The sequence below is a fragment of the Aedes albopictus genome, chromosome 2, assembly GCF_035046485.1.
Source record: "Aedes albopictus strain Foshan chromosome 2, AalbF5, whole genome shotgun sequence".
NCBI lineage: Eukaryota > Metazoa > Arthropoda > Insecta > Diptera > Culicidae > Aedes > Aedes albopictus.
The window spans coordinates 486,104,563-486,130,352 of record NC_085137.1 but is presented as its reverse complement, the minus strand read 5'-3'; the positions used below and the strand labels follow the sequence as shown (position 1 = coordinate 486,130,352).

The 25,790-nt window shown below is 40.8% G+C and overlaps 2 protein-coding genes and 1 long non-coding RNA gene across 7 annotated transcripts in view; 2 read left to right on the top strand and 1 right to left on the bottom strand.

Moving 5' to 3' along the window:
* Positions 1-25,477, bottom strand: part of LOC109623109 (trafficking protein particle complex subunit 11) — a 59,159-nt gene extending 33,682 nt beyond the window's left edge. For all 4 annotated transcript variants that reach the window (XM_062854143.1, XM_062854145.1, XM_062854144.1 and 1 more), the window contains exons 1-2: positions 24,921-25,477; positions 12,570-13,596 (exon numbers count right to left, since the gene is read on the bottom strand). In XM_062854143.1, coding sequence (XP_062710127.1) covers positions 12,570-13,596; positions 24,921-25,063 — 1,170 coding nt within the window. In that variant the 5' untranslated portion in view covers positions 25,064-25,477. The remainder of the gene's footprint in view (positions 1-12,569; positions 13,597-24,920) is intronic.
* On the top strand, positions 3,144-3,927 carry LOC115258072 (uncharacterized). Its single transcript, XR_003893491.2, has 2 exons — positions 3,144-3,359; positions 3,472-3,927. It is a non-coding gene; the product is annotated as an uncharacterized LOC115258072 (long non-coding RNA).
* LOC134288660 (uncharacterized protein K02A2.6-like) lies at positions 19,344-24,890 on the top strand. Of its 2 annotated transcripts, none has more exons than XM_062854148.1 (2): positions 19,344-19,564; positions 19,653-24,890. In XM_062854148.1, the coding sequence occupies exon 2, from the start codon at positions 20,080-20,082 to the stop codon at positions 24,172-24,174; it is 4,095 nt and encodes a 1,364-aa protein (XP_062710132.1). In that variant the 5' UTR covers positions 19,344-19,564; positions 19,653-20,079; the 3' UTR covers positions 24,175-24,890. The 2 variants fall into 2 exon arrangements, with proteins under 2 accessions (XP_062710132.1, XP_062710131.1); XM_062854147.1 differs by having other exon boundaries at positions 19,344-20,005; positions 20,062-24,890.
* Positions 25,478-25,790: the final 313 nt, after the last annotated feature.

Here is a 25,790-nt window from a genome sequence, read left to right as displayed (position 1 = left end):
ACACATATGTGTACACGGAGATGCTCATATATAAAGCGTTAGCATAGTTTTCTATTAAATAGCAAATTTTGCTCCTCCTAGCTTCTTCTGCTGAAATGTTTTGTTTATGCATTCAAGTCATTTCGATCGGGTTACTCTAGCTGTAGCAATCGGTGGACCGATCGAGTTGTTTTCAACGCATAAATATTTACAAACTATACAGCCGAAGAAGCGAGGGGTGGATAGAAAAGTTTGCAAACGGTGCATATCTGATTTTCTCCGTGACTCCGTGCCATCTGTATTGCTGTTCAAGAGCAATGAGAGTTTAGTAATATTAGCCTGTGCAGCCTTCGATGCTGACTTGCTGTCTCCCACAGGAAATTTGATGTTTACTGCTTACTGAGGTCCCCGTTTTCAAAAATTACGAAAGAGTGAGTAAGATAGCACAAACTGGTGCACAGGCTAATATGAGCCTCTGCACGAATCTGGCGTACTGCTCACTCCCACGGAAAATTTGAAAACAGTTCGCACAGTAAAAGTCAAATGTGACTTTTACTGTGCGCGGTGTTTTCAAATTTTCTGTGGGAGTGAGCAGGACAGGGCAAATTCGTAATGAGGCTCATAGTGGTTTCTGCCTTTAGGGGCCATTTCTTCACCCTGGCTTAAGCGTTAAGCCAGGTTTAACTGTATGGGTAAGCCTGGCCTACCTATAGACACTATAGATTCCATTGACTCGCGGAGACATGGTTGAGCAATACGATTTTAGTGTGTTTTACCGTGAATTTAGAGTATACCGAGCGAATATGACGTCACGCAATCCATTGTCGCTATTGAAATTGTGACGTCATGCTCGTTTGGCTACACGAACTGACAGTTCGTTTGGCTACAGTTGTCTTCGCCTTCGCGAGTCTATGGAATCTATAGTGTCTACACCAGAGGTTCCTAAACTTTTTTCTATCGCGGCGCCCTTCGAACTTTTCGAAAATATCGCGGCGCACCAACATTTTTACAGAGAATTTTCATTATTTTAAAATAATCTTTACTTCAAAAATTGAAATGCAAAATTATGAAGCACTTTCAAATATGGTAATTGAATAAAAATTATCTTTTCAACTATTTTTAGGTTTTTCGAGAAAGATTGCTCAAGGATTTCATAAATATTTGTTAGAATTCAAATCTCATATTTATTTATCATACAAATTATTGCGATTTTTTTTTCGACTTAGACTTTGATGCAATAAATTTCGTCGCACTCATATTTCGCTTTCGATTTCGCTGTCAATCTCAGTCGCAGGGTTTTTCCAACTCGCCCGATAATGTGGCAGTTTTCGCCGGCCATCTCAATGTTTACCATTAAAGTCTTTTGTTCTCGGTCCACCAGCTGGTCATGTTTACACAACAAAACCAGCTGGTTCACCGATGTTTACATTCATCCTTATTGTTCTCGGCTACCAGCTGTTTATGTTTTCATAACAAAATCAGCTGGTTTCGCCTGAATCGGGGAAAGAAGGCGAAAATGTGTCATAAATGTTAGGTTAGTACCATATTAGGGCGAGTTCAATTTCGTCGCCAAAGTCTGATTATTCGTAAAAAATACAATAAACAAATATTGTATTTTTTACGAATAATCAGACTTTGGCGACGAAATTGAACTCGCCCTAATATGGTACTAACCTAACATTTATGACACATTTTCGCCTTCTTTCCCCGATTCAGGCGAAACCAGCTGATTTTGTTATGAAACATAAACAGCTGGTAGCCGAGAACAATAAGGATGAACGTAAACATCGGTGAACCAGCTGGTTTTGTTGTGTAAACATGACCAGCTGGTGGACCGAGAACAAAAGACTTTAATGGTAAACATTGAGATGGCCGGCGAAAACTGCCACATTATCGGGCGAGTTGGAAAAACCCTGCGACTGAGATTGACAGCGAAATCGAAAGCGAAATATGAGTGCGACGAAATTTATTGCATCAAAGTCTAAGTCGAAAAAAAATCGCAATACAACAAAAACTTCTTCATCTAAATCAAGCTGCTGAGTAAAATTGTTGCAATACTTTGATAACTCCGGGTGAATTGAAATGGTTTAACAAAATTTTCTGGAAAAATTCAATTTCCGCGGGAAAGCAAAACTTTCTAAGATGCTGAGTTAAGCATGTAGTGTGGAAAATATCAGTCTGATTATTCAGATGATTCATTATCATGGGTTGGTAAGGGAAAGTTTGAAAGGCTGTCTTTTACATGATTTTTGGATGATTATTTTCTAACGACCATTGAATAAGTTGATTAACTTTGAGAAGTGATGAACAGCATTTATTAAAAATGTATGATTCTCACGTTTCTCCAAAAAATTCGAAACGGGTCTCAAAAGTTACATAGTTTTCCTCCATATTCCATCAAGATCTATAACACACAATTTTGAGAAGTAACCTACTTGCACGAAACAGACAACCTGAATGTTCTGTGATAGCCACATTAGTAGAAAGTAACCTACTTGCACGAAACAGACAACCTGAATGTTCTGTGATAGCCACATTAGTAGAAAATATCGTCCCGAAAAGTAGGACACAACATAAAGATCTGGATGACTGACGGACATTACTCTGGAACTGGGGAAGCGACACAAGTTTTGGCAAGACGAAAATCTAAAAAAAAGCCGGAAAAAAGATAAAAATAAACCGGTAGAACCCGCAAAAGTTTTGCGGGTTTTTCTTCTTTTTTATGCTTTTTTGTGATATTCCGACTTGGGAAAACTAGGTTCGACTCTCCCCCTTCTCTGGAAAGACCTTTAATAAAAAATATTAAATATTTTGGAAATTTAAGTTTTGGAAGTTAAAAAAACATAAAAGGCAATGTTAGAATACAACAGAAAGAGCTCTAAAAATTAAAAAAAATGTAAGTATCTGAAATTCTATAAATTATTTGAAGGTTGGAATAAATTTTGGGAAAATGCTGTTGAGCTCTTGTTCGATTAAACAAAAAATGGCGTTCCTTGCATTGAATCATTTTTTTTCTTTTTTTTTTAACTCTAGAAACCGCGGCGCACCTGTTAAGTGTTCACGGCGCACCAGGGCGCCGCGGCGCACAGTTTGGGAAGCACTGTAATAAATTAAACAAATTTTCAGCTGGGTAGAAGTTGTTGCGAGTCGACCCCGCTGTGGTGTCAAAATTCGCTGACCGAGTGAACTTTCAGCGGGCGGTGCACTCGTCTATTCTCTCATTGGTTCAAGAGTCTGGAGTCTGTTCGTTCTAGGTACGTCTTCGATTCGAGTAACGCTGAAGGTTTTGATCTTAACGGACGTGTCTTGAGAGCATTGAGAGCAGTGGTTGCTGTGCATTCCAGGTAGAATTTTTAATCTGCAGAAAAAGTTGCTGCAAGGTAAATTATGATTTTTTAAATCTTTTTATTCTATTGAATTTTAATTTATTGCTAGATTCTTTATTCAGATAATATATAAGTGAAATAATATTAAAAAATGCTCTACTCGTAGCATCCGCGATGTACAAGGCACCGACTGACGACGACCAACAGGTCCGGAAACCACCAGTGGCAAGGATGGCGACCACAACAGCAACAGCTGTTGGGACTGGTGCGCTGCAAATTGCAGTCGGAATCAGCAGTGCGCTTGGGAGGTGCCTGCGTGCCCTGTGTATTCGATTGTTCACAGGAGCTGGAGGAGTTGTAGCGAGGGGACACATCAGATCTAAAACATGGCGCTCTGCAGCAGTGTACGGTGGCACAAGATTTTGTGCCTTTTTATTATCGCCTGTGGTTCCGTTTCTAGCAATCATTTTGTTGTGCTACGACTTGTACTGTCTTCATAGATGGGCGGTCAGCCAAAGCGATGACAATGTTGGAGAATATTCTCGTGTTTCAGATTATCGTCAATAAAAATGTTCACACCAGGTAGACGTTCATAAATACACTTTTAAGTTTGTGGTTCTGATTTTGTTGCATTTTTTATTCGTAAGTAGCTTCTTCTTCTTCTTCTTCTCTATGGCTCTACGTCCGCACTGGGACTTGGCCTGCCTCACTTCAACTTAGTGTTCTTTGAGCACTTCCACAGTTATTAATTGAAGGGCTTTCTTTGCCTGCCATTGCATGAATTTGTATATTGTGAGGCAAGTACAATGATACTCTATGCCCAGGGAGTCGAGAAAATTTTCCGATCGGAACGGGAATCGAACCCGCCGTCTCCGGATTGGCGATCCATAGCCTTAACCACTAGGCTAATTGGAGACCCCGTAAGTAGCTGTCCCGCAGGAAAGGCTTGAACGTGCACGTGTAGAAAGAAATTATCACATTATTAAATCAAATGGGGGGTTCACTAATAGGCACCAAGATATTTGTAGATACATAATCCTATAATCAGGATGGCCAAACAAAATCAAAATTGAAATTTCCGCATTTTTCACGACTTTCCCGCGCAGATTTTAAATTTCATTGACAAAGAGAACAAAACGGCCAAAAATACGTAAGGGCCTGTCCATAAACTACGTAGACTCTGAGGGGGGGGGGGTGGGGCGGTTGGTGGGGGGGGGGGGGTGTCTGGCCAAAGTCTACGGTCCTTACAAATCAATTTCAAAGAGATTTTTTTCTAAACCACTTTTTGACAGCTGGGCAACTGTTTGACAGCTCCGCCCAGTACAAACTGCGCCGAGGGGTGATTCGGCAAATCGCTCCCATACAAACTTCAAATTGATTTTTAAATAGGTTTCCGGGCTCCAAAATTCATGAAAATTTGGATTTCGGCTCAGTTTGACATGCAGATTGAGAATATCCAATTATCTCAACACCGTTAAAGAAGCCAATTATACATAATTCGAATTTCGTAGGTTTATTTTCTTGAATCAGGGAGGATTTATAATATAGCAGAACTCTTGGAAAATCTTTGGTCCAAAAGTTGCTTCTAGAAAAAAAAAAAAAAAAAAAAAAATACAGAACTCAGAGAAATTTCTGCAGGAGCTTTTCAAGTGATTCGTGTTCTTCTACGAAGCTCCTGTGAAAAAAAAAACATATTTGAGGGGATTGATGAAAGGCTACGGTTAACTAGCACGAGAGCACTAGCAACGATTTCATTTGAGAAATTTTTCTCAAAAATTTTAAAAATATCTAGGGGTTTTCAATAGTTAGGCCTACAAGCTATGGGCTAAAAATTCTTCCAGTACACGTTCTTCTGTCGATTGATTTTCAATCAAGGTTATAGTAACAATCCCAAGAAATAGAACTATCTATATAACAGTTTAAAAAATCCAAGGGGAAGGACATATCCTTTCCTAACTGGTAAATGCGCATTTATCCGTTCCTAACCGTCGCTAACCGCTGCTAACTGAGCAGCAGTTAGATGCGACTAACGACGGATAGCAACGGATAAATGCGGATTTTTCCGGTTAGCAAATGAACTGTCATTCCCCCTGAAAAAAATCTAGAGAATTCTGTCCTCTGGTAGTGAATTTGCAATTTTGCTTTTGTTTTTATGAAAGTAGGATTAGCCTTACTGAATTAATTTTACATAGATAACATTTCAAAAGAGTTCCTCCCAGTATTTTGTCACAAAATTTAAGAGTTGCTACATATGTTTCCATGATTATTATAACAAACAAATTCACCAGAAACTCTTCCAAACCGACTAAATTCTTAACTTAGGCTTAAGTAGGTATTTAGCGTAAGTAAATACCGCTATCGAAAATTATTACTATGATGGCTTCGGTGATTGCTGGGAGATTTTCTTTGAACTTAGTTAGAAATTTCGCTAGAAATGCCATTGAAAATTCCTACAGAGCAACAATTTTAGGAAGTCCTTCAGTTTGGAAATTATTTCAAAAAGTTTAGTTAAACCACCAGGAACTACTACAGAAACAATCTGGATAGAGTCTCTGAAATTATGTTACTAATTTTTCCAGCCAGAAAATCTTAAAAGTTCGTCAAAATACAAAATTAATAACGCAATAATATGCAACTATACATGAGGCGTTGTTTTTTTTAATTTTTATTATTGTGTATTTTAATTTATGTTAATTCTACACTTATAAGGCACTGTCCATAAACTGGCGAATGGCGAACATTCAGCAAGCTGATTCATTTGCATGTGATAGCTAATATGTAACTGTCCAGTTTTTGCGCAACTTCGTTTCCGAGTATTCGGAAAACACTTATTAAGTGAAACTGACTTCAGAAACCTGAATCTTCAGGACGTTCTGTTGTTCTTGACCTGCTGTGGTAAAGAGCTATAGGATATCTTTACTGCCCATGATCGCATATCAGTCCCATCTTTGCTGGGTTTCCTATTCATATGGGACAATTATGCGATCATAGGCAGTTTACGCTTTATGCGTTATCACAGTGCCCTTCTCAGGGCGCTGTTTGAACCCATTGTGGTACGCTTTTGCGTGTATGGCGATCCTATTCCCTTACCTGTCCTTTCCCCTGTCCTATCTTTTTTCCTTCCCTTCTCCATCAGGTAAATGATAAATATCCCAAGTAACCACGAAGCCGTATTTAAGTGCATCAATTTTGCCATATATTGATAATTAAAATTATGAATATAATGCTGCATTACTTTAAACACCTCATTGAAGCAATATTAAAGTCGAAAAGGGCCCCACTAAAATCAAATTCGAGTTACATATAGCAGCAGCACGCTGACAGCCATTGCTAAAGTAATATAAATGCATGTGCTGTTCATTTGCATTTGACATACTTGATACGTGCAACACGAAAAACCAAAACAAAAATCTATTTTTAGCACCGTTTCGTTATCGACCTCCTTTAAGTCAAGTGACAAGAAATTTCGAGCAAGGTGTTGTTAATCAAGAAATTCGCGATTCAGAACAAGTAGCTGGGACGTCGGGCCGGAATCAGCAAACTAGGATGAGTGAGCAGAGAATTCCCGTCGGCAGTGTTTCGACAATCTGAAAGGCCGGAATGATTACGCAGCATGGGCGTTCGGAATGCGAATGGTCATGATAAAGGAAGGAACATGGTGTGCCGTTGACCCTCCCGTAGGCGTTCAGATCAGCGACGAGTTGTCCCAGCGAGCTTTGGCAACCATCTGTTTAAGCATCGAGCGTTCCCGGATAAAAAATTACCATTCTTTACATGGTAAATATTATTAACAAATGACTGGTTTTATTGTTCACAATAAAACACATAGTAGATATATTGTTACTTTTTACAATAGAAATCAAGCCCATATAGTTCGTACAATAAGTGAACATTAGCATTATTAGTGACTGATTGATTCGATTGTTTTTCAATAGTTCTATAATAATTTAAAGTTACTATCAGTAAAAATTAATTTAAGTTGTTTTTAAATAGTTGCAAAAGTGCCTGCAAAGTTCTCATGGACTTTTTATTAAAAAAGAGTTTATTTCTCAATTACACTTAAAACAATTTGTAACAAATGAATAACAATAAGTATTATTGTTGCTTGGATCATGTTTGTATAATCAAATACAAAATCACTTGACATATTTTTTATAGTTTTCGTTTTAAATTTGAGTACAGTAGATGTTTCGGTTATCGAATGTTATTCGCTAAAACTGACAGACGTCAAGTCGTGTTGGCAGAGGAAGCTCTCAATGAATAACTGAGGAAGTATTTATAGAAAATAGCTGAAAAGCAGGTTTAGCCAAGTGAGGATGTTAAGACAAGAAAAAGATGAACAATGGTTTTTCTAATGTTTTCCAATAAATTCAAGGAATCTAGTAAATAGTAAACTGCCATTGATAACAATACAAATACAATTAGTTTAATGGGGTCAATTGAACCGATGTTAAAATAAACATGCAATAATATTTGTTCTTATGTAAACAGATTTCGCCTTTGAAAAACCAAAGAATTCATATTTCTCGGTAACATTTTTCTCCAGCATTTACAGATACTAATGGCCACATGAATTGTGAACGATTTATGGTATGGATCATACGACCTGAGGTCTGACTTGTGATATTTGGCAGTTATTTGAAAAGATTGAAGATAGATCTTATCAACAGCTGCCAAGCAATACATACCAGACATACATCAGAGTGTTTGATTCTTATCATAAAATGTGCATATCATTCTGGCGGACGTTAGTGCTCGTAAATGCTGGATATAAATGTTAGCGGGAAATATAAATTCTATGGATTTTCAAAAGCGAAAACTGCTTACAAATAACAACAAATATTATTGTATTTTTATTGTAACAACGATTCATTTGACGCCATTCAATTAATTGTATTTGTATTGTAAGAACAATAAAAAAACATTAAGATATATTGTTATCTTTTGAAAATTGCCCTAAAAATGTCTCATAAAAACACAATACATTCTATTGTTTTTCGCGAAAAAGTGTATGAAAATTTTCTCAAAATTTTATGGTTAAGATACATAACGACCACCATATTTTATTGTAAAAGTGCCATTTACCATTTGCCGAATGGTATAGAACAATAGGGGTGATGGTGAGTGTGTTGTGTAAATTACAATATGTTTAATGGTGAATATTTTTCGAAAAAATGGTGTTGTAACAATAAAATTTATCGTATTTTTATGATACTTTTTATCAGGGTTTCAACTATAGCATAGTTCAAAATGCTCGAACGGCGCCAGAAGCATGGAGAAACCTTCGAGCGGCTTTTCAAAACAGCGGAAAATACCGTAAAATCAGTTTGTTGCGAAAACTTATGCGGATGGAACTGGAAGAATGTAATTCCGTCGAAGAATACGTAGATCAGATCCTGATCACCAGCCAGAAGCTTCAAGAAATTGGGTTTCCAATCAACGATGCGTGGCTATCACTAGTGCTGATGATGGGACTTCCTAAACGGTATGAACCCATGGTGATGGGCATGGACGCGTCTGGAGTGAAGTGGACAGCTGATTGGGTCAAGTCAAAGATTCTTCAAGACGTTACAATCGATGGCTCCAGTTCCGGCAATGCGAGCGGTGCTTTGGCAGCACGTCCTAAGAAGGCAATGAAGAAGAAGGATAAATTCAGCATCCAGTGTTACAAGTGCGAGAAATTCGGACATTATGCATCGGATTGTCAAGGCCAATCGAAACAGAAGCACGTCAGAGATGAAAAGAGTTCAAGACACCGGAAGGCAGCGTTACTGGCAGTTCATCGATTCCAGAAGAATGGATCCTTGAATCAGAAGCAGGTGATCGTATGTGTAGAACGAGAGGAGCACTGATCGATGCCGGGGAAGTTTCGCAATCAATTTATGTGGCGGATGCATCAGAACTAGCAGTTGTAGCCTCAGGGTCCATAGAAATCGAAGCCGATGTGAATGGTGAGTGTTCTACGCTAGATGTATCAAATGTATTATGTGTTCCAGACCTGGCTGAGAATCTACTTTCCGTAAGTCGAATTTGTAAGAAGGGCTACAACGTTACTTTCACGAGCCGGTCGTGTGTAGTGAAGCACGAATCAACTGGAACGATAATTGCCACTGGTCGCGAAGCGGATGGTTTATACAAGCTTAACCAATTTTGACAATCCAGTGCTTTCGTAGTACGTCCATCTAATCTGGAGCTATGGCATAGACGATTGGGTCATCTGAACGTTGAAGGTATCAAGCGGAGCAAATGAAATTCTTGAAGTGGTTCATTCAGACTTGGATCGATTGGCGAAGACGTCAATTGGAGGCAGCCAATTTTTCGTGACATTCATTGATGATGGTGTCGATATACTTTCTGAAATCGAAAAACTGAAGCGTTCGAAGTATTCAAGCAGTATAAAGCAGAATCCGAAACTCAAACAGGTCGAAAGTTGAAATGTTTCCGGACCGATAATGGAAAAGAGTTTGTTAACAAGCAGTTCGAAGACTATCTGAAAGAATATGGAATTCGACACGAAACCACCGTTCCTCATAACCCGGAGCAGAATGGCTTAGCGGAACGTATGAATCGCACAATCCAAGATAGGCAGCCTTTGATGCCGCTTTCGCCCAAAACTGTTTTCCTAGCTTTCCATTGAACATTAAGCACCTCGCTCGCTCCTGGATTGTACGATTCAAATATGATGCGTGTGTGTATTATCGGAAAATTTAAGACAAACTGATTATAATTGCTGTGTGTAGAGCGAGGTGGACCACGACGGACTGGTCGTGCAGCGGAATCTATACCGACGACGGAACAAGGGAACCGATCCGGGGAACTTTCGGTATAACGCATAAACAGTGGAAAACGACGTACGTACGATACAGCGATGTTTATTACACGGACTCTTACAGTGAACTGTATTATGCAAATCTATTGTCAAGTGTCTCTTTACATTGCCGCCCATAGATAGGGAGACAGATGTCGCACTCCCAACACTATGTACGTAGACGACTTTCTAATTTTCGCAAATGACGAGAAGATGATTGAAGATGTAAAGCGCCAGCTTAGCGAAGAATTCAAAATGAAGGACTTAGGAAAGGCAGAACAGATTCTCGGGCTGCGCGTGATCAAATCAAAAGATGCTGTTTCTATCGATCAAGAACGGTACATTGACGAACTATTGGAGAAGTTTAATATGAAGGATTGTAACCCAGTTTCTACTCCTCTTAATGCGAATCAACGACTTTCCAAAGAAATGTGTCCTAAAGATGATGCCGAAAGAGAGAAGATGCGAAAGAATCCATTCCGTGAGCTGGTAGGAGGACTACAGTTCATTGCACAATGTACAAGACCTGATATTAGCCATGCAGTTAGTGCGATGAGTAGCTATTACAGTGATCTTGGATTTGCTCATTGGACAGCGGTAAAACGAATACTTCGAGACCTCCGTGTTTCCAAAACTGGCAAGATGACGTACAGGAAGACTGGTGATTCCAAGTTTTCTGGCTATAGTGATGCGGATTGGGGTAACGACTCCGAAACTCGGTGTTCCTACAGTGGCTATGTCTTTCTTCAGAGCGGTGGAGCAGTCACATGGAGTTCTCAACCGTTGCTCTTTCAACAACAGAAGCGGAATATAAGGCATTATCATCGGCAAATCAGGAAGTCATCTGGTGGAAAGGATTCTTGGACGAGCTTTTAGGAATTGCCGATCCGCTAACCATCAAATGCGACAACAAAAGTGCAATCAGCTTGGCTGAGAAGGAAATCGGATACTCGGCAAGAACTAAACACATTGACATCAGACACCATTTCATCCGAGAACAACTAGAACTGAAGTCAATGAAACTAGAACATGTTCCCTCCAATTTTCAAGCTGCGGATATTCTAACAAAGGCGCAACCTGGCTCAAAGTTAATTGAAGACAGGAAGCAACTAGGTGTAATATGAAATTCCGCTTAAGGAGGAATGTTATCACAGTAGGCGTTATTGTTATCACGTTAATAAAATCATTCTCTGTTACGACTCTAACTTGAATAGACGCGTTTTCTATTAAGAATCTCCGAGGGAATCGCTGGGGGATTAATACCCTAGAAATTCCCGGAAAAGTGTTGAATCCCTGAACAAACTTGTAAAAAAATCAATTAAGGAATCCCCAACAGAACCATTAGAGGAGTTCCCGAAATAATCCTTAAATGAATCTTGAAGAAATCGTTGAAATGATTTCCAAGAACTCACTGGAGCAATTCCCGAAGAGATCACAGGAGTTGTTTCCGAAACTATTCCTGGAGTAATTCCCGAAAGAATCTCCGAAGGAAAACCTCAGAGGGATTCCACAAGCACTCCCTGGAAGATTTTCGAAGGGATGCTGTGAAGAATTTCCTGAATCAAAAAATAATCTGTTGAAACAGTTTGCGACGGAATTATTGGAGGGATTCCAAAAAAAAACTCCCTGCAGGAATTTATTGAGCAATCACTAGGTAAGCTAACATATTATTTGCTAGAGGAATTTTAGTGGAAACCCTCTGGCCCTGTGGATTCTAGAAGAAATATGTGAAGGAGAAATTTCCAGAGGAACAGTTAAAGGAATTTTCGGAGGAATCCCTTGAAAAAATTCTGGAGGTATTCCTAAAAACATTCCATAGTGAATACCTGGATAAATTCCCGAAGGAATCAGAAATTCCAAAAGAAACCCCTGAGAATATAAAAAAATCCTATCGAAATTCTCAATTTTTTTTGTTGAAAATCGTACCATCGTCGCTATCTTGCTTGCTTTTGAAGATGACCAAAAGTAAATAAAGAAGATTGAAACGGCTGAAGAACAAAGAAGTAGTTTTTAATCGTCACTGAAAAACACGAATCACATTAGAAAAGGAATTCGGAACCATGAAATCCAACAAGATGTGGTCCTTATTCTGAACAACTAGAATGTTGCTGTCTTGTTGAGGTTCTCAGACTCAACTCGCAACAAAGACATGACACACAGCCAATCTGGAAGCAAAACGGAACCGGAAGAAGTTAAAAATGTGGAACAAATGTATTCGCCTGGTTCTCAGCAGAAGCTGTATGCAATTCCAATCGATTTTCAATACATGTTTCTTAAATGGCGCAGGATTACGATGATGCAAAAAGATGGAATTTTGATTATTATTTTCTGGGTTGAGGCTGTGCCGGTTACACTTAGCGTGGTAATAAAAATTTCTAAACAACTGATGACCCACATTTTGATAGTTCTCTAAAGTAAGTCAATTGGAAAGAATAGGCACAAAAAAAATCACTTACTTTGCCATCCGGTCCTGCCGGTTGCCCGTCACCGCCGATCGTCGTCGTCGGCGGCGGCCCCAGAGCCGTACACTGCATGAATGCTTCCTTCCGCTTGCCGATGTATTCGGCTGCCTTGTGGAAGTAGATTCCCGGGTGTTGCGTCTGCAGCGGAGCCAGCCCATTTTTTACGGCCTCGCAAAACAGCTCCCCAAAGGCACTGTACTGCACGCTTAGCCAGGCCCAGTGCTCGAACACCAACTCCTTGAACCCGGCCCGGCTCCGGTACTTGTTGATGTGGGTTTTGAAGTGCGAGATGGAATCCTTCGGGGCGTTGACCTTGAAGTACAGCCGACAGATTTTGTAGTTGACGAAACCTGCTATGGTTTTGATTTCGAGACAGTTCGTGTCGACGATCCGGAGTTCGTCCAGGTTGGCGTAGGTTTGCCGGTAGTGCTTCAGGGCATTCAGTTGGTCCAGTTTGAGCTCCGAGATAAATCCCAACTTGAACAGATGCCGAATTTTGAGCATCTTGTGGTTCTCTGTCAGCTGATCCTTGTGCGAGCGGATTTGCTTCATTATTTGCGTGTAGCAGGATTGGGCCAGTTCGAGGAAGGCCGATTGTAACCGTAGGATCTGGCCCATCAGGTGATCGTTGTGAGTTAAAACAAACAGCATTTTGGCGTTGATGTCGCAATTGTTCGTTAGATGGGCGGCTCGTTCGGAAGCCAAGAGGTCATCACTTTGTGGTGGAAGTGCGGCACCCTTTTGAAGCAGAACAACCGCTAGCCGGGTGTGACGACCTTGCAGGGAATGTTTCAGTGATTGAATTATGGAGGCGCAATCCCGTTGCTTTTCGCTCCACTGGGGATCGTTCCATTCCAGATCCTGGAAGAGAACCACTACTGCCGGGAGGACATGCAGATGCTTCAGCATCCAGTTTCGTTTGAGGATACCCTTGGGTTGGTACCATTCGTAGGACTGTCGTGTCGGTTTCGATACCGGGAACTCGTAGTTTGCTGGAAGCAGTTTGTACTGGATTGACTCGCTGCAATGAATTGAAAAAAAGAACCTGTTACTGGAATTGCTTTTGCGTAATTAATTAGGATGTTTAGCCCTGGCTGAAAATAACAACACATTACTGTTCTGTAATAGATCAAGGTGTCTACTCATAACTCAAAATAAAATTCCCTGAGTTTTCCTGGTTTTTAAGGGAAATTTGGGAAACAGCCCAAATTTTCTTAAAATTATATCCTTTTAGAAACTATGCCGAAATTTCCCCAAAAATTAAGCAAACATCTCACAAGATTTCTGAGAGTTGTTCCTGGGTATTCTGCAAGTGTTTCTTTTTCAATTTCTGCAGAAGTTATTCAATTGTTTATCTCGGGATTTTCACCGATAGTTTTCCGATATTTCTCTTAGATTTCCTCACGGAATTTCGCCAGAAGCTGCTCTCAACATTCCTGGGATTTCAGAATTCCCTGTTTGGATGTCCTTAACACTCGAATGATCGCACTGTTGCATTTTGTACTGAAACTCCTGTAGAAAAGCAGGAAGGAACTCTAGAAGAAAGCTCACAGGAATTTCTTGAAGATATTACAGGGAAAACTAAAAAAACCCTCGTGAGGAGCTCTTCCAGAAAACTCATGAAAAACTCCTTAACTCTCGAGTGATCGCGTTGTTTTATGTCACGTTGAAAAAATCTCGCTTTTTATACATATCATTGTTGGCGTTGTGCTGATGGTGGTGCTTAACCGTGCGATTGATGGAAAGTTATGGATTCCTTGAAGGAACTCAAGTAGAAATCCTAGGAATAACTCCTTTAGCAACTTTGAAAGGAATTCTGGAAAGATCTCCAGGGGAAGTCCCAAAAGGAACACCGCAAGGAATCGCGTAAAATTTCCAAGAGGAATCCCGAGAGAAATTCTAGGAGAAATTCTGCGGCAACTTCTACGATTTATCCTGGATTTATCGTATTGGCAATGTTTTACACACGTTGAAAAGAACTGGAACAACATTCTCCTGCAATGTAAGCTCCTAGAGGCATGGGAATGTTAAACTTTTTTCAGACCTATCAGTTTGACCTCTTTCCTTCTGAAATGCTTAGAACGCATTGTGGATCATCACATCCGTGATGTTCATCTGGCCAACGTGCCTTTTCATGTGAACCAACATGCTTACCAATCTGGGAAGTCCACCGTGACTCTTTTACACAAAGTTGTTTACTCGACTAAAGGGTTTGAAAGGGAATGAACGCACAGCAAGCTGAGCCATAATTGACTATCATTAAAAAAAGGGTTGCCTAGTTTGGTTAGTGGCTACGGTTAGCTCAGAGCTATCTTTGCAGACATATACAAAATGGTACAGCCAAATTGGCTTTAGTTCAAGAACCGCACTTTCGTAAGGGAAATTTCTATCTATCTTACCTTGTGCATGGACTTGGTGTTTGCTATTTTCAGCAAAAATGAAATGGCAAACTCGCGTGTCATGCCTCGAGCATGTATGCTTGTCAACAACGCAATTTTCGTTACTCATATCTGGACTAAACACCAGAGATGTAACGCTATCACAATTGATGTAATAGGAAATACGCCTTTTGTTCGGTTTATTTACCGCATGATGAACCATTCCTTATGGATGCTTTCAAACAAGTCATCGCATATTTACTGTACTTCAAAAGGCATTCCGCTAATTGTTGGTAGTGATGCAAATGCTCACCATATCATCTGAGGTAGTTCTTCAGATATTGTCTCGAGAGGCTCCAGTTTGATGGAATATTTAAGTAGTACAGATTTTGGATTAATTAACATAGACTAAACAACCATCTAACCTTCATTGTATTTGGTAGAAGAAATGTTAGACACAACGCTATGCTCTAGCAGAATTAGTCACAAATTCACCATGTGGCAGATGAAGAATCTTTATCTGATCATCGCTAATCTCTTTAGAACATTTACACGTTACTAAGCAAACTTTATATTTCAGGAATTCCCGGTCAACCAACTGGGATCTCTTTACCGATTTGGTTGCAGCAAAATTTTATGGATACTCACCATCCATTGACAATCCAAGTGATTCAGATGATGCCGTTGATACTAGAACGTGCTTCATCATGGAAGCTTTCGAAGAAGCTTGCCTTCTGCGGTCTGTGAAAACCACAAGGGGAACCCCTTGGTGGAACTCCGATCTGGCCAAGTTCAGGAAACAATGTAGGAAGAGTTGGAACAGACGACGTTCGGCGGGATTGGAGGCTCTCAGGGCGGCTCGCAAGGCCTACAAGAATTCTTAGATCTGCTGAACGGTTCGGCTGGAGAAACCTTTGTACAAATGTTTCCTGTTTGAGGTAAGGCAGAAGGTTAAATCCTTGCAAAATCTAAGGATTTCCGAGTAAACGAACTTGGTTTGCCAAAAGGCGATTCCAGTTCCTTCGATGAGAAAGTTCTAGAATGATTATTCAGTACAGTTTTCCCCGGATATTACATCTAAGAATGAACCTGAGGTCTTTTCTTGTAGTTATGATTTTCTGGCATCGGCTCCATAACTTTAGAATCGATTGTGTGGCACTATGAAAATAACAGTTTAGGTGGCTATAGACCGATTACTTTATTAAACTTTGATTACAAGTTAGTGTCAAGAATTCTGAAAAATCGTTTGGTAAAACTGAATGGAATATTATTGTCCAATACATAAAAGTGTTCTAATGGCTCAAAAACAATTTTTGAAGCCACATGTGGAATTAAAGATAAAATTTTAGAAATTATTTTAAAAAAGAAGAAAGGATTATTTATATCATTTGATCTAGAAAAGGCGTTCGATAGGGTCAACTATGGATTTTTATTATTGTCGTCGCGGTTGAAACCCGAGGACAATCGAATTTTCTCAAAATTCATACGTAAAACCTAATGTCGGACGTAGTGCGCTGGACAGGGGACCTGGCTCTCTATCCAGCGCACTGTGTCCGACGTACGTTCGACACACGGTTCAGGAGAAAAATCGATTTTCGCGTGTCAAAAATTTCGAATTTCAACTGCACGAACAATAAAAACACTGTCAAAAATGGGTATAAATAACAGATTTGTTGAGTTTATAAAAAATAGCCAAGAAAATACATTTTCGAGGATTCTGATTAACGGTAATTTATCTGAATCAATTAGGATTGAGAGCTCAGTACGTCAACACGACCCTTTAGCAATGATATTGTTTTGTTTATATCTTGAACCGCTCTTACAAAAACTCAATAGGATTTGTGAAGTAGATGTAGATTTGCTTGTTAGTTACGCGGACGACATTAGTTTGATCATACACGATATTCGAAAGTTCTGCAAAGTTAAGCAAATATTCGAAGATTTCGAATCAGTAGCGGAAGCAAAAGTTAATTATGAAAAAACTAGGGCAATGAAAATAGGATCGAACAATAATTATATCTTGCCTGATTGAACAGAACGAGAATTTAAAAATCCTTGGATTGTGGTACAACAATAAAAGCAATTCAATGATGCATAAGAACTGCGATGAAGTTTTACACAGTTTGAAATTTTTACTTTGGAATAGTCAGTTTAGAAGTTTGAATTTAATACAAAAAGTGCTATTCTTAAATACTTATGCATCATCTCGTATTTGGTATACATACACTACCCGTCATAAGTACGGACTCACAAAAAGTATTGCAACAATTGCATATTGCATATTGCATCACCCTGACTCACCTCGATATCTCGAAAACCAGAACACCTACAAAAATGCTGCCTTCAGAAAAGTTGTTGCTCTTGGTCTTCTGAATAACTTACCTGAAGACAGCATCTTTGTAAGTCCTCAGGTTGTGGAGATATCAAGGTGAATCAGGGTGATGCAATATTGTTGCAATACTTTTTGTGAGTCCGTACTTATGACGGGTAGTTTATGTCGTCAACGATTTCGGTTAACAAAAAAACGTTAGAGCAGTACTTTGACAGTCTCCTTCGATTCGATTCGATCAACTCTGTCTACCTAAAAACTAGGAGGTTTAGGTCTCATTGCGCCAGAATATAAATGTAAATCTCTACTAATCAATAGATACTTACGATTGCGACACGTTTCTTCTTTTCTACATGTTTACACTGATGTTTATGGCCTTTTGTGCAATAAGCTACCAAAGCCACATGTGGTCGAGAAATATCCACTATATAAATGGAACGTTATTTGGAAGAATGTATTTGATAGACACCTTTCATCAGACCATCAAGTTACATGGTTTCTCCTAATCAATGAGAAAATCATTTGTGCTGAAAAACAGTTTCGTTTTGGCAGTCGTGCATCTCCAAATTGTTCTTATTGTCCTCAAGAAATTGAGGATTTGAAGCATACATTTTCGACATGCTCGAAGGTAAGGAACTGTTGGTGGTTTACCGTAACAAAAATAAAATTATTAAACAGGAGAAAGTTCAGAAATGTTAGCTTCGATACTTTTAAGTTTCTAGTTTTCAGAGCATACACTGAGGTATAAAAAACATTAGCATCTAGAATATTTGTAGAATTTTTAAATTATGTTTTTTTCAAATGATCATGAAGTGTTATCCGTTGATGTTCTAAAATTTTGTTTTAATTGTAGTAGGATTGTAAACTATTGAATTGTATTTAACATGTGCTTGTAACACTGTACAAACAAAAACAGAATATAAATAAACACGTTTTAAGTAAAGAAAAAAACACAGCTTTGCTCCTTTGAAATTTCCTGAAGCAGTTGCTGTTGCTTCAGAAGAAATTATCAAATCAAACATTTTTTGAAAAATCAACTTGTTTGCAGTTTTGCTACAGAGTATATTCCCGGCGGGGTATTACTGTAAAGTTTATTTTAAAAATGGGTTGTGCTTCGTATGAAGAAGCAAAGAGTTACAAGCCAGTTTTTCTTCTGAAATGCGTAGAACGCATTGTCAATCATCACATCCGTGATGTTCATTTAGCTAACATGCCTCTTTATGTGAGCCAACATGCCTACCAATCTAATAATTCACAGTGACTCTTTTACACAAATTTGTTTACAGTATCGAGAAATCATTCACTCAAAATCAATGCTGTTTAGATTTTTTTCTTAGATTTCGAGGGTGCTTTTGACAATGTGTCTTTCGATGTCATGTTGGAAGCAGCACGAAATCATGGTACTTATCTCCAATGATTTTCAATTGAATTTACCAAATGCTCAAAACCAACATCTCTTCTCGATAATACGTCAAGCAACGATTAAGAAATTGAGTGTTTATGGATGCCCCAGGGGAGTCTTATCACCACTTTTGTGGAATCTCGTAGTAGATACGCTATTGAGGCAACTCAAAAAAAAATCTTACTTATGGTTTTGCCGATGACTACCTAACATTGTGAAGAATTTATTTAAAAAATCGACATATGTTCCTTCAAGCTTTGTTTGAATTATCAGCAATACAGTAGACGTTCGATAACTGCAACATGTTTACGTTTTACTTAGCGAATGAAATTCGATAACTACAACAGCTGACAGACGCCAAAGAATTGTCAGTTATTGCAGAATGCAGCCAATGTGCATACGAAAAACATCGCACTGCAACAAAAGTGCATGCGAAAAACATCGCATCACTGTTGACATTTCGTTTTGACGGATGGCGGTGCGATAACTGCGAAACTGTTGCACTTAGCGGACTTGCAGTTAAATAGCATTGCAGTTAAAGCGTTTGCACCGAGCGAACGTCTACTGTATTATGGTACAAAAAAATCTTTTGGAGTTTTCTGGATTCTTTACAAAATTGTTTTAAATATGCTCGCATATATCATGTCAATGTTTGTGGTGCCTTGGACCAACCCTGAATAAATAATACTGAATTATGGGGAGTGCGGGCCTGGCGAGAACTGTCAACGTTCGGGAGCGTGATGTGAGTAGAGAGATAATAAACACATGATTTGAGTTGTTCGTAAAAGTGCTTGCGTATTTCATATACATATTCGAGAATACCAATTGGGATTACCACATTTGGCGACGGAGGAGAATATTCTTCAGAAGGAGGTAAAAGGTAAGAGTAAACAAATGCTAAAACATGAAAAAAAAAGATTCTTTGTTTTTGTCATTAAGTTGAGGTTATGTCCTTGTTTGATTCCCAGATAAACTAAACTACGCCAGTAGTAGCTGCTAAATGAGCAGCGGGTTCAAGCTACCGAAGCGTAGCGGCTGAAACTAAAACAGCGTGATTCGATACTGTCAAAGCGCAGTAGCTGTTGTAAACAGCGGAAACAAAGTCACTGGTGAGTGGCAGCTGCTAGTCAGCGGGTTTGAAAGCCATTCGAAATTGGCGGCTCGGAAGCGAAACTATCTACCAGGGGGTAGAGGCTCTGATGAGTCGATTAACGAAGCCATTGCGAGGTGGCGGCTCCAATTCGGAATCTGCAAGGAAGGTAGATGTCCGGGGGCGAGAGAACTTCGGAAGTAGCAAAATTGACAACAAACTGATTGACTGGTAAGTTAATTTGGAAATTTGTAATACACATTACTACAGTAATTGGATCCTTTTAGGATTTTACGACTGACACGATGGAGAAGTGGGATATTCCGCAGTTTAAGTTCAAATCCCTACCGCGGAACGTCATTCGCGACGAATGGATCAAATATAAGAGGAATTTCGGCTACATAATATCCGCTACGAAGGAAACTGACAAAACGCGTATTCGGGATATTTTGCTGGCGAAAGGCGGACCTGATCTCCAAGAGGTGTTTGCATCAATACCGGGTGCTGACGTAAGCGAGGACACCGAAAAAACCATCGATCCATATGCGGTTGCGATCGAGAAACTGGACTCGTATTTTTCACCTAAACAGCACGATACCTTCGAACGGAATCGGTTTTGGCTTTTGAAGCCCAGTTCCGAAGAAAGCCTCGAAAAGTTTATGCTGCGCTGCCAAGACCAGGCGAATAAATGTGATTTTGGAAAATCGGCGGCAGAGAGTAGATCAATCAGTGTGATTGACAAAGTGATCCTTTTCGCACCAAGTGACCTTAAAGAGCAACTGCTCCAACGTGATTCCTTGAGCTTGGATGAAGTGACCAAAATTGTATCAACATACGAGTCCGTGAAGCAGCAAGCCCGGTCCATGAGTATTCCAACAACCGGCTCGGAAAGTTTCCCAGCGGCCACGAACCACGGTTACGAATCGTCCAGTGGTGTGAGCAGAATTCAGCAATTCAATCCAAAGGAATGCACGCGATGTGGACGCAGAGGGCACTACGGGACGGATGTTTCCTGTCCAGCAAAAGGGAAAGAGTGCAACAAATGTAAGCGAGTTGGGCATTTCGCCACCCAGTGCCGCACGAATTTTCCCGTTAAACGTAAATACGATGGACCCACCCGCGGCGGCAAGCGGTTTCAGCCAGAACGTGTTCGGGAGGTCGAGGTACGCACACGTGATGATGATCGAAAAGAGAATGTGTGTTCGGACCGAGGTTTCGACAAGAATTTCATATTTCGCATTAGCGACGGGGACGAACTGCTATGGCTGAAAGTCGGGGGAGTATTGTTGCAAGTTTTAGTTGACTCGGGGTGCAAAAAGAACATAATCGATGAAAAATCGTGGGAATATCTGAAAGCAAACAGTGCTAAAGTCTGGAATCAACAGAAGGAGTGTGACGAGGTTTTTCTACCGTACGGTGATCAAGCACAACCGTTAACAATATTGGGCAAGTTTCAAACACTGGTGGAAATCGAAGATGCGAATCATGTTTACGAGAAGGACACTACCTTTTACGTAGTGAAAGGTGGGCAGCAATGTTTGTTGGGCCGGACAACTGCCACCGACTTAGGGGTGTTATTTGTTGGTTTGCCTAGTTCCCACGGAGTGTCCATGCTAGAGGTCACCGCAAAGCACCCGTTTCCCAAGATCAAAGGGGTAAAGGTTAGTATTCCCATTGATCATTCGGTTTCACCGGTTTGTCAGCATCCTCGACGACCACCAATTGCACTCACGTCCAGGATAGAAGAGAAATTGAATTCTTTGCTGGCGAATGACATTATAGAGCGGGTTGAAGGTGGGTGCCAATGGGTGTCTCCGTTAGTCACGGTGGTGAAAGACAACGGAGATTTGCGCCTGTGTGTAGATATGCGTAGGGCAAATTCTGCTATTCTCCGAGAGCGACATATGATGCCAACGATTGAGGATTTCCTTCCGCGATTTGCTTCAGCTAAATTTTTCAGTAGGCTGGACATAAAAGAGGCTTTTCATCAAGTTGAACTGGATGAGAAAAGCCGCTTCATAACCACCTTCATCACCCACATGGGGTTATTTCGGTATAAACGCCTCATGTACGGAATAGTCATAGCACCAGAGATTTTTCAACGTATCCTCGAGCAGATTCTCAGCCGCTGTAGTAAGTTCGCTGTCAATTTCATTGATGACATCATGATATTCACAAGAACGAAAGAAGAACACGATGAAGCGCTGAGAATCGTTCTCGGCACGCTACGTGAATACGGGGTACTGTTGAACAAGGACAAATGTGTATTCAAGGTGACATCGTTGGATTTTTTGGGTCACACGATCTCGTCCGATGGTATTCAGCCTTCGAATAACAAAATCGAAGCACTAACAAAATTCCGCCCACCTAGTAGTCAGGAGGAATTAAGAAGCTTCCTTGGACTCGTGACCTATGTAGGACGTTTCCTACCGGATCTTGCTACCACGACTGCGCCTCTACGAGAACTTACACACTCTGGAGTGAAATTTGAATGGGGAAGCGATCAACAACAAGCTTTCGATAAGCTGAAGTGTATGATTGCAAATGTCAAGCTACTGCGATTTTTTGATAACTCCCTACGGACGCGTGTAATTGCTGATGCCTCCCCAGTGGCTCTCGGTGCCGTTCTGATCCAGTTCGAAGATTCTACCGATGACGCCCCTCGCCCAATATCCTATGCAAGCAAAAGCCTTACACCAACTGAACGCAGATACTGCCAAACTGAGAAGGAGGCTCTCGCATTGGTTTGGGTAGTTGAGCGTATTTCTTGCTATTTACTTGGCCGTACCTTCGAACTGGAAACGGATCACAAGCCGCTCGAAGCGATATTTAAACCATCTTCCAGACCTTGTTCTAGAATAGAGCGATGGGTGCTTCGCTTGCAATCCTTCTCTTTCACTGTAAAGTATCGCAAAGGCTCAAGCAATATTGCTGATCCGCTGCCTCGACTAGTTGTTGATGACACCATCGAAGAATTTGATGCCGAAAACAAGTTTATGGTGCTGGCAGTTATGGAGTCGGCAGCAATCGATGTTCAGGAGCTAGAGGAGTCGATGGAAGGCGATGCGACATTGGTAGCAGTAAAGCGGTGTCTGCAGTCAGGATCTTGGGACGAGCTGGAGGTCAAACCATACGTACCGTTCAAAAGTGAGTTAGGATTGGTGGGAGAGTTGCTGGTTCGCGGTGATAAATTGGTTGTACCGTTGAAGCTCCGCTCAAGGATGTTAGATCTAGCTCACGAAGGCCATCCGGGCGAGTCGGTCATGAAACGGCGTCTCAGAGACCGGGTTTGGTGGCCCGGAATGGATCGCGAGGTCACGAATCGAGTTACGCATTGTGAAGGATGCCGTTTAGTGTCTCTGCCAACCAAACCTGAACCAATGTCCCGACGACCAATGCCAAGTAAACCTTGGGTTGACATAGCGATTGACTTTCTGGGACCAATGCCGAGCGGAGTGTACCTTTTGGTGGTCATCGATTATTATAGCCGTTACAAAGAAGTGGAAGTAATGAATAAGATTACCGCCAAGGAAACTGTTAACCGGCTCAACACCATCTTTACTCGTTTGGGCTACCCGCGAACAATTACTTTAGACAACGCGAAACAATTCGTGGGACTTGAACTGGAGGAATACAGTCGCAAACACGGTATCCATTTGAACCACTCGACTCCATATTGGCCACAGGAGAATGGTTTGGTCGAAAGGCAGAATAGGTCTCTGCTTAAACGACTGCAAATCAGCAATGCGCTCGGAAGAGATTGGCATCAGGACCTTCAAGATTATCTGGTGATGTACTACACCACTCCGCATTCCACCAAAGGACGCACACCTTCGGAGCTCATGCACGGCAGAACAATTAGATCAAAAATTCCAACTTTGCAGGATATCGAAACAACTCCAACAACATCTGAAGTGGCAGACAGAGACCGATTGCAGAAACAAAAGGGGAAGGAGAATGAAGATTCGCGCAGAGGAGCAAGGAGTTCATCCATTGATCTTGGGGATAAGGTGTTGATGAAAAATCTTCTGCCAGGGAACAAACTGCAAACGACATTCGGCTCGAAGGAATTCAAGGTGATTGATCGTTCGGGACCGCGAGTGACGATTGAGGATCCGGAAAATGGTAGATCGTACGACCGGAATGTGGCACATTTGAAAAGGATTCCTGAGAATACTCAAACGCCCTCAGCTGCCCCAGTGGATACTGAACAAATTGGGGTTGCTGGATGTACAGATTTCCAGGAAGCAGAGGATGACACTTCAGAAGAGGATTTCGCAGGATTCGAGGCAGAGGAGCCGCCTGTCCAGGTACTTGCCAGGAAATCGCCTAACCAGTCTCCTGAGAGGAAACAGCGTGCCAGGAAGTTGCCATCGAAATTTATTGATTACCAGCTTTGATTTCTTATTTTGTTAAAAGGGGAGATGTGGTGCCTTGGACCAACCCTGAATAAATAATACTGAATTATGGGGAGTGCGGGCCTGGCGAGAACTGTCAACGTTCGGGAGCGTGATGTGAGTAGAGATAATAAACACATGATTTGAGTTGTTCGTAAAAGTGCTTGCGTATTTCATATACATATTCGAGAATACCAATTGGGATTACCACAATGTTTCTGGAGAATTCTATTAGAAATCTTGTCTGATTTCTACAAATATAAATTCTTTTGAAATAATTGAATTTTGATTTCAGTAAGGTATTCTCCAGGAATCTTTGGCAATCGCGAAAAATCTATTCAGTAATTTACGAATAATCTCTAAATATCGAGTACAGGTTCTCCCTGTAAGCTTTCCTACACTCTCTTTTCATTAGCGTAACGCCCAAATGAGACAAAGCCCGCTTCTCAGCTTGAGTTCTTTGAGCACTTCCACACTTATTAGCTGAGAGATTCCTCTGCTAATGACCATTTTGCATGCATTATCGTGTGGCAGGCACGAAGATACTGTATACCCTAGAAAGTCAAGCAAATTACCTTTACGAAAACATCCTTGACCGACAAGGAATCGAATTTAGGAAAGAACCTTTGAATAGCAATCATGGTTATTGCATCTTAAATTTAACCCAGATCGAAGCGAGAATAGAATCTGAATATCTATTCAAGATTTATCCACTTCTCTTCCCCTCCATCACAAAATCGCATCCTCACCTTTCCGGTTTCTTGCTGTTGTTGAACGCATCCCAAATCGTCTTGTGGGTGGCATTTCGCTGCACATCCAATCCGGACAGTCCCACCAGCGGCTGAGCGGTTGTGACCAGCTCCGACGGCAGTACGCTAGAATCCAGTGTCATCACTCGTTTCCCCTTCCGGAACGATTCCCTTGGCCACCACTTTTCCTTCCACAAATATTGCTCCGAAGCAGGCTGGCCTGCCTACAGTACCAGTGCTGATGATGACACTACTTTCTCGCTTATCAAATCTGCTGGCTGCCCCCCGACCGCGATGATGCAGATTTTCCTTGGCGCCCCAAAAACAGACCCGAAATTTCACTCGCGACGCGTCGGACACACCGAACCGGAACGGAACGCGAAACCGTGCAGCGGCGGCGGATCGAACGAATAAAGGCTACCACCTACTTTGGGGGAGGTTCTGATGGAAAAACCTGCGGACAATCGCCGCGGAACACGGATGATGACAAAATTTTTCGCACAGAAACTCCGAGACGACGATGATGACGGTTCGCGAGCGATCGACTGTCAAAAAGTGTCAGATTTACGCGTTTGTGTGCGTGTCGTCGGCCGCGGGGACTGCGCCGCGTCCAGTGGAAATAAAATGCGTGCAGCACATGCACTGAAAAATGATTGAAAATTTTCCACCACAATATTTAGATACCCGGATAAAAATGAACGTTTTTATATTTATTAATCCTATAACAATAAAATACAGTAAATTTGCTGTTATTTGAAAACAGTTTTTGCTAGTAAAAATCATACAATTTATGTTTCTCGGTAATAATGAGCTATTAAGTCTATGGTATCACTGCCAACAGGGTATCGTATTGTTAATAAACTACAAGTT

What these genes read in the sequence shown, in the direction of transcription:
- LOC134288660 (XM_062854148.1), top strand. Translation starts at nt 20,080, where the DNA reads ATGGAGAAGTGGGATATTCCGCAGTTTAAGTTCAAATCCCTACCGCGG.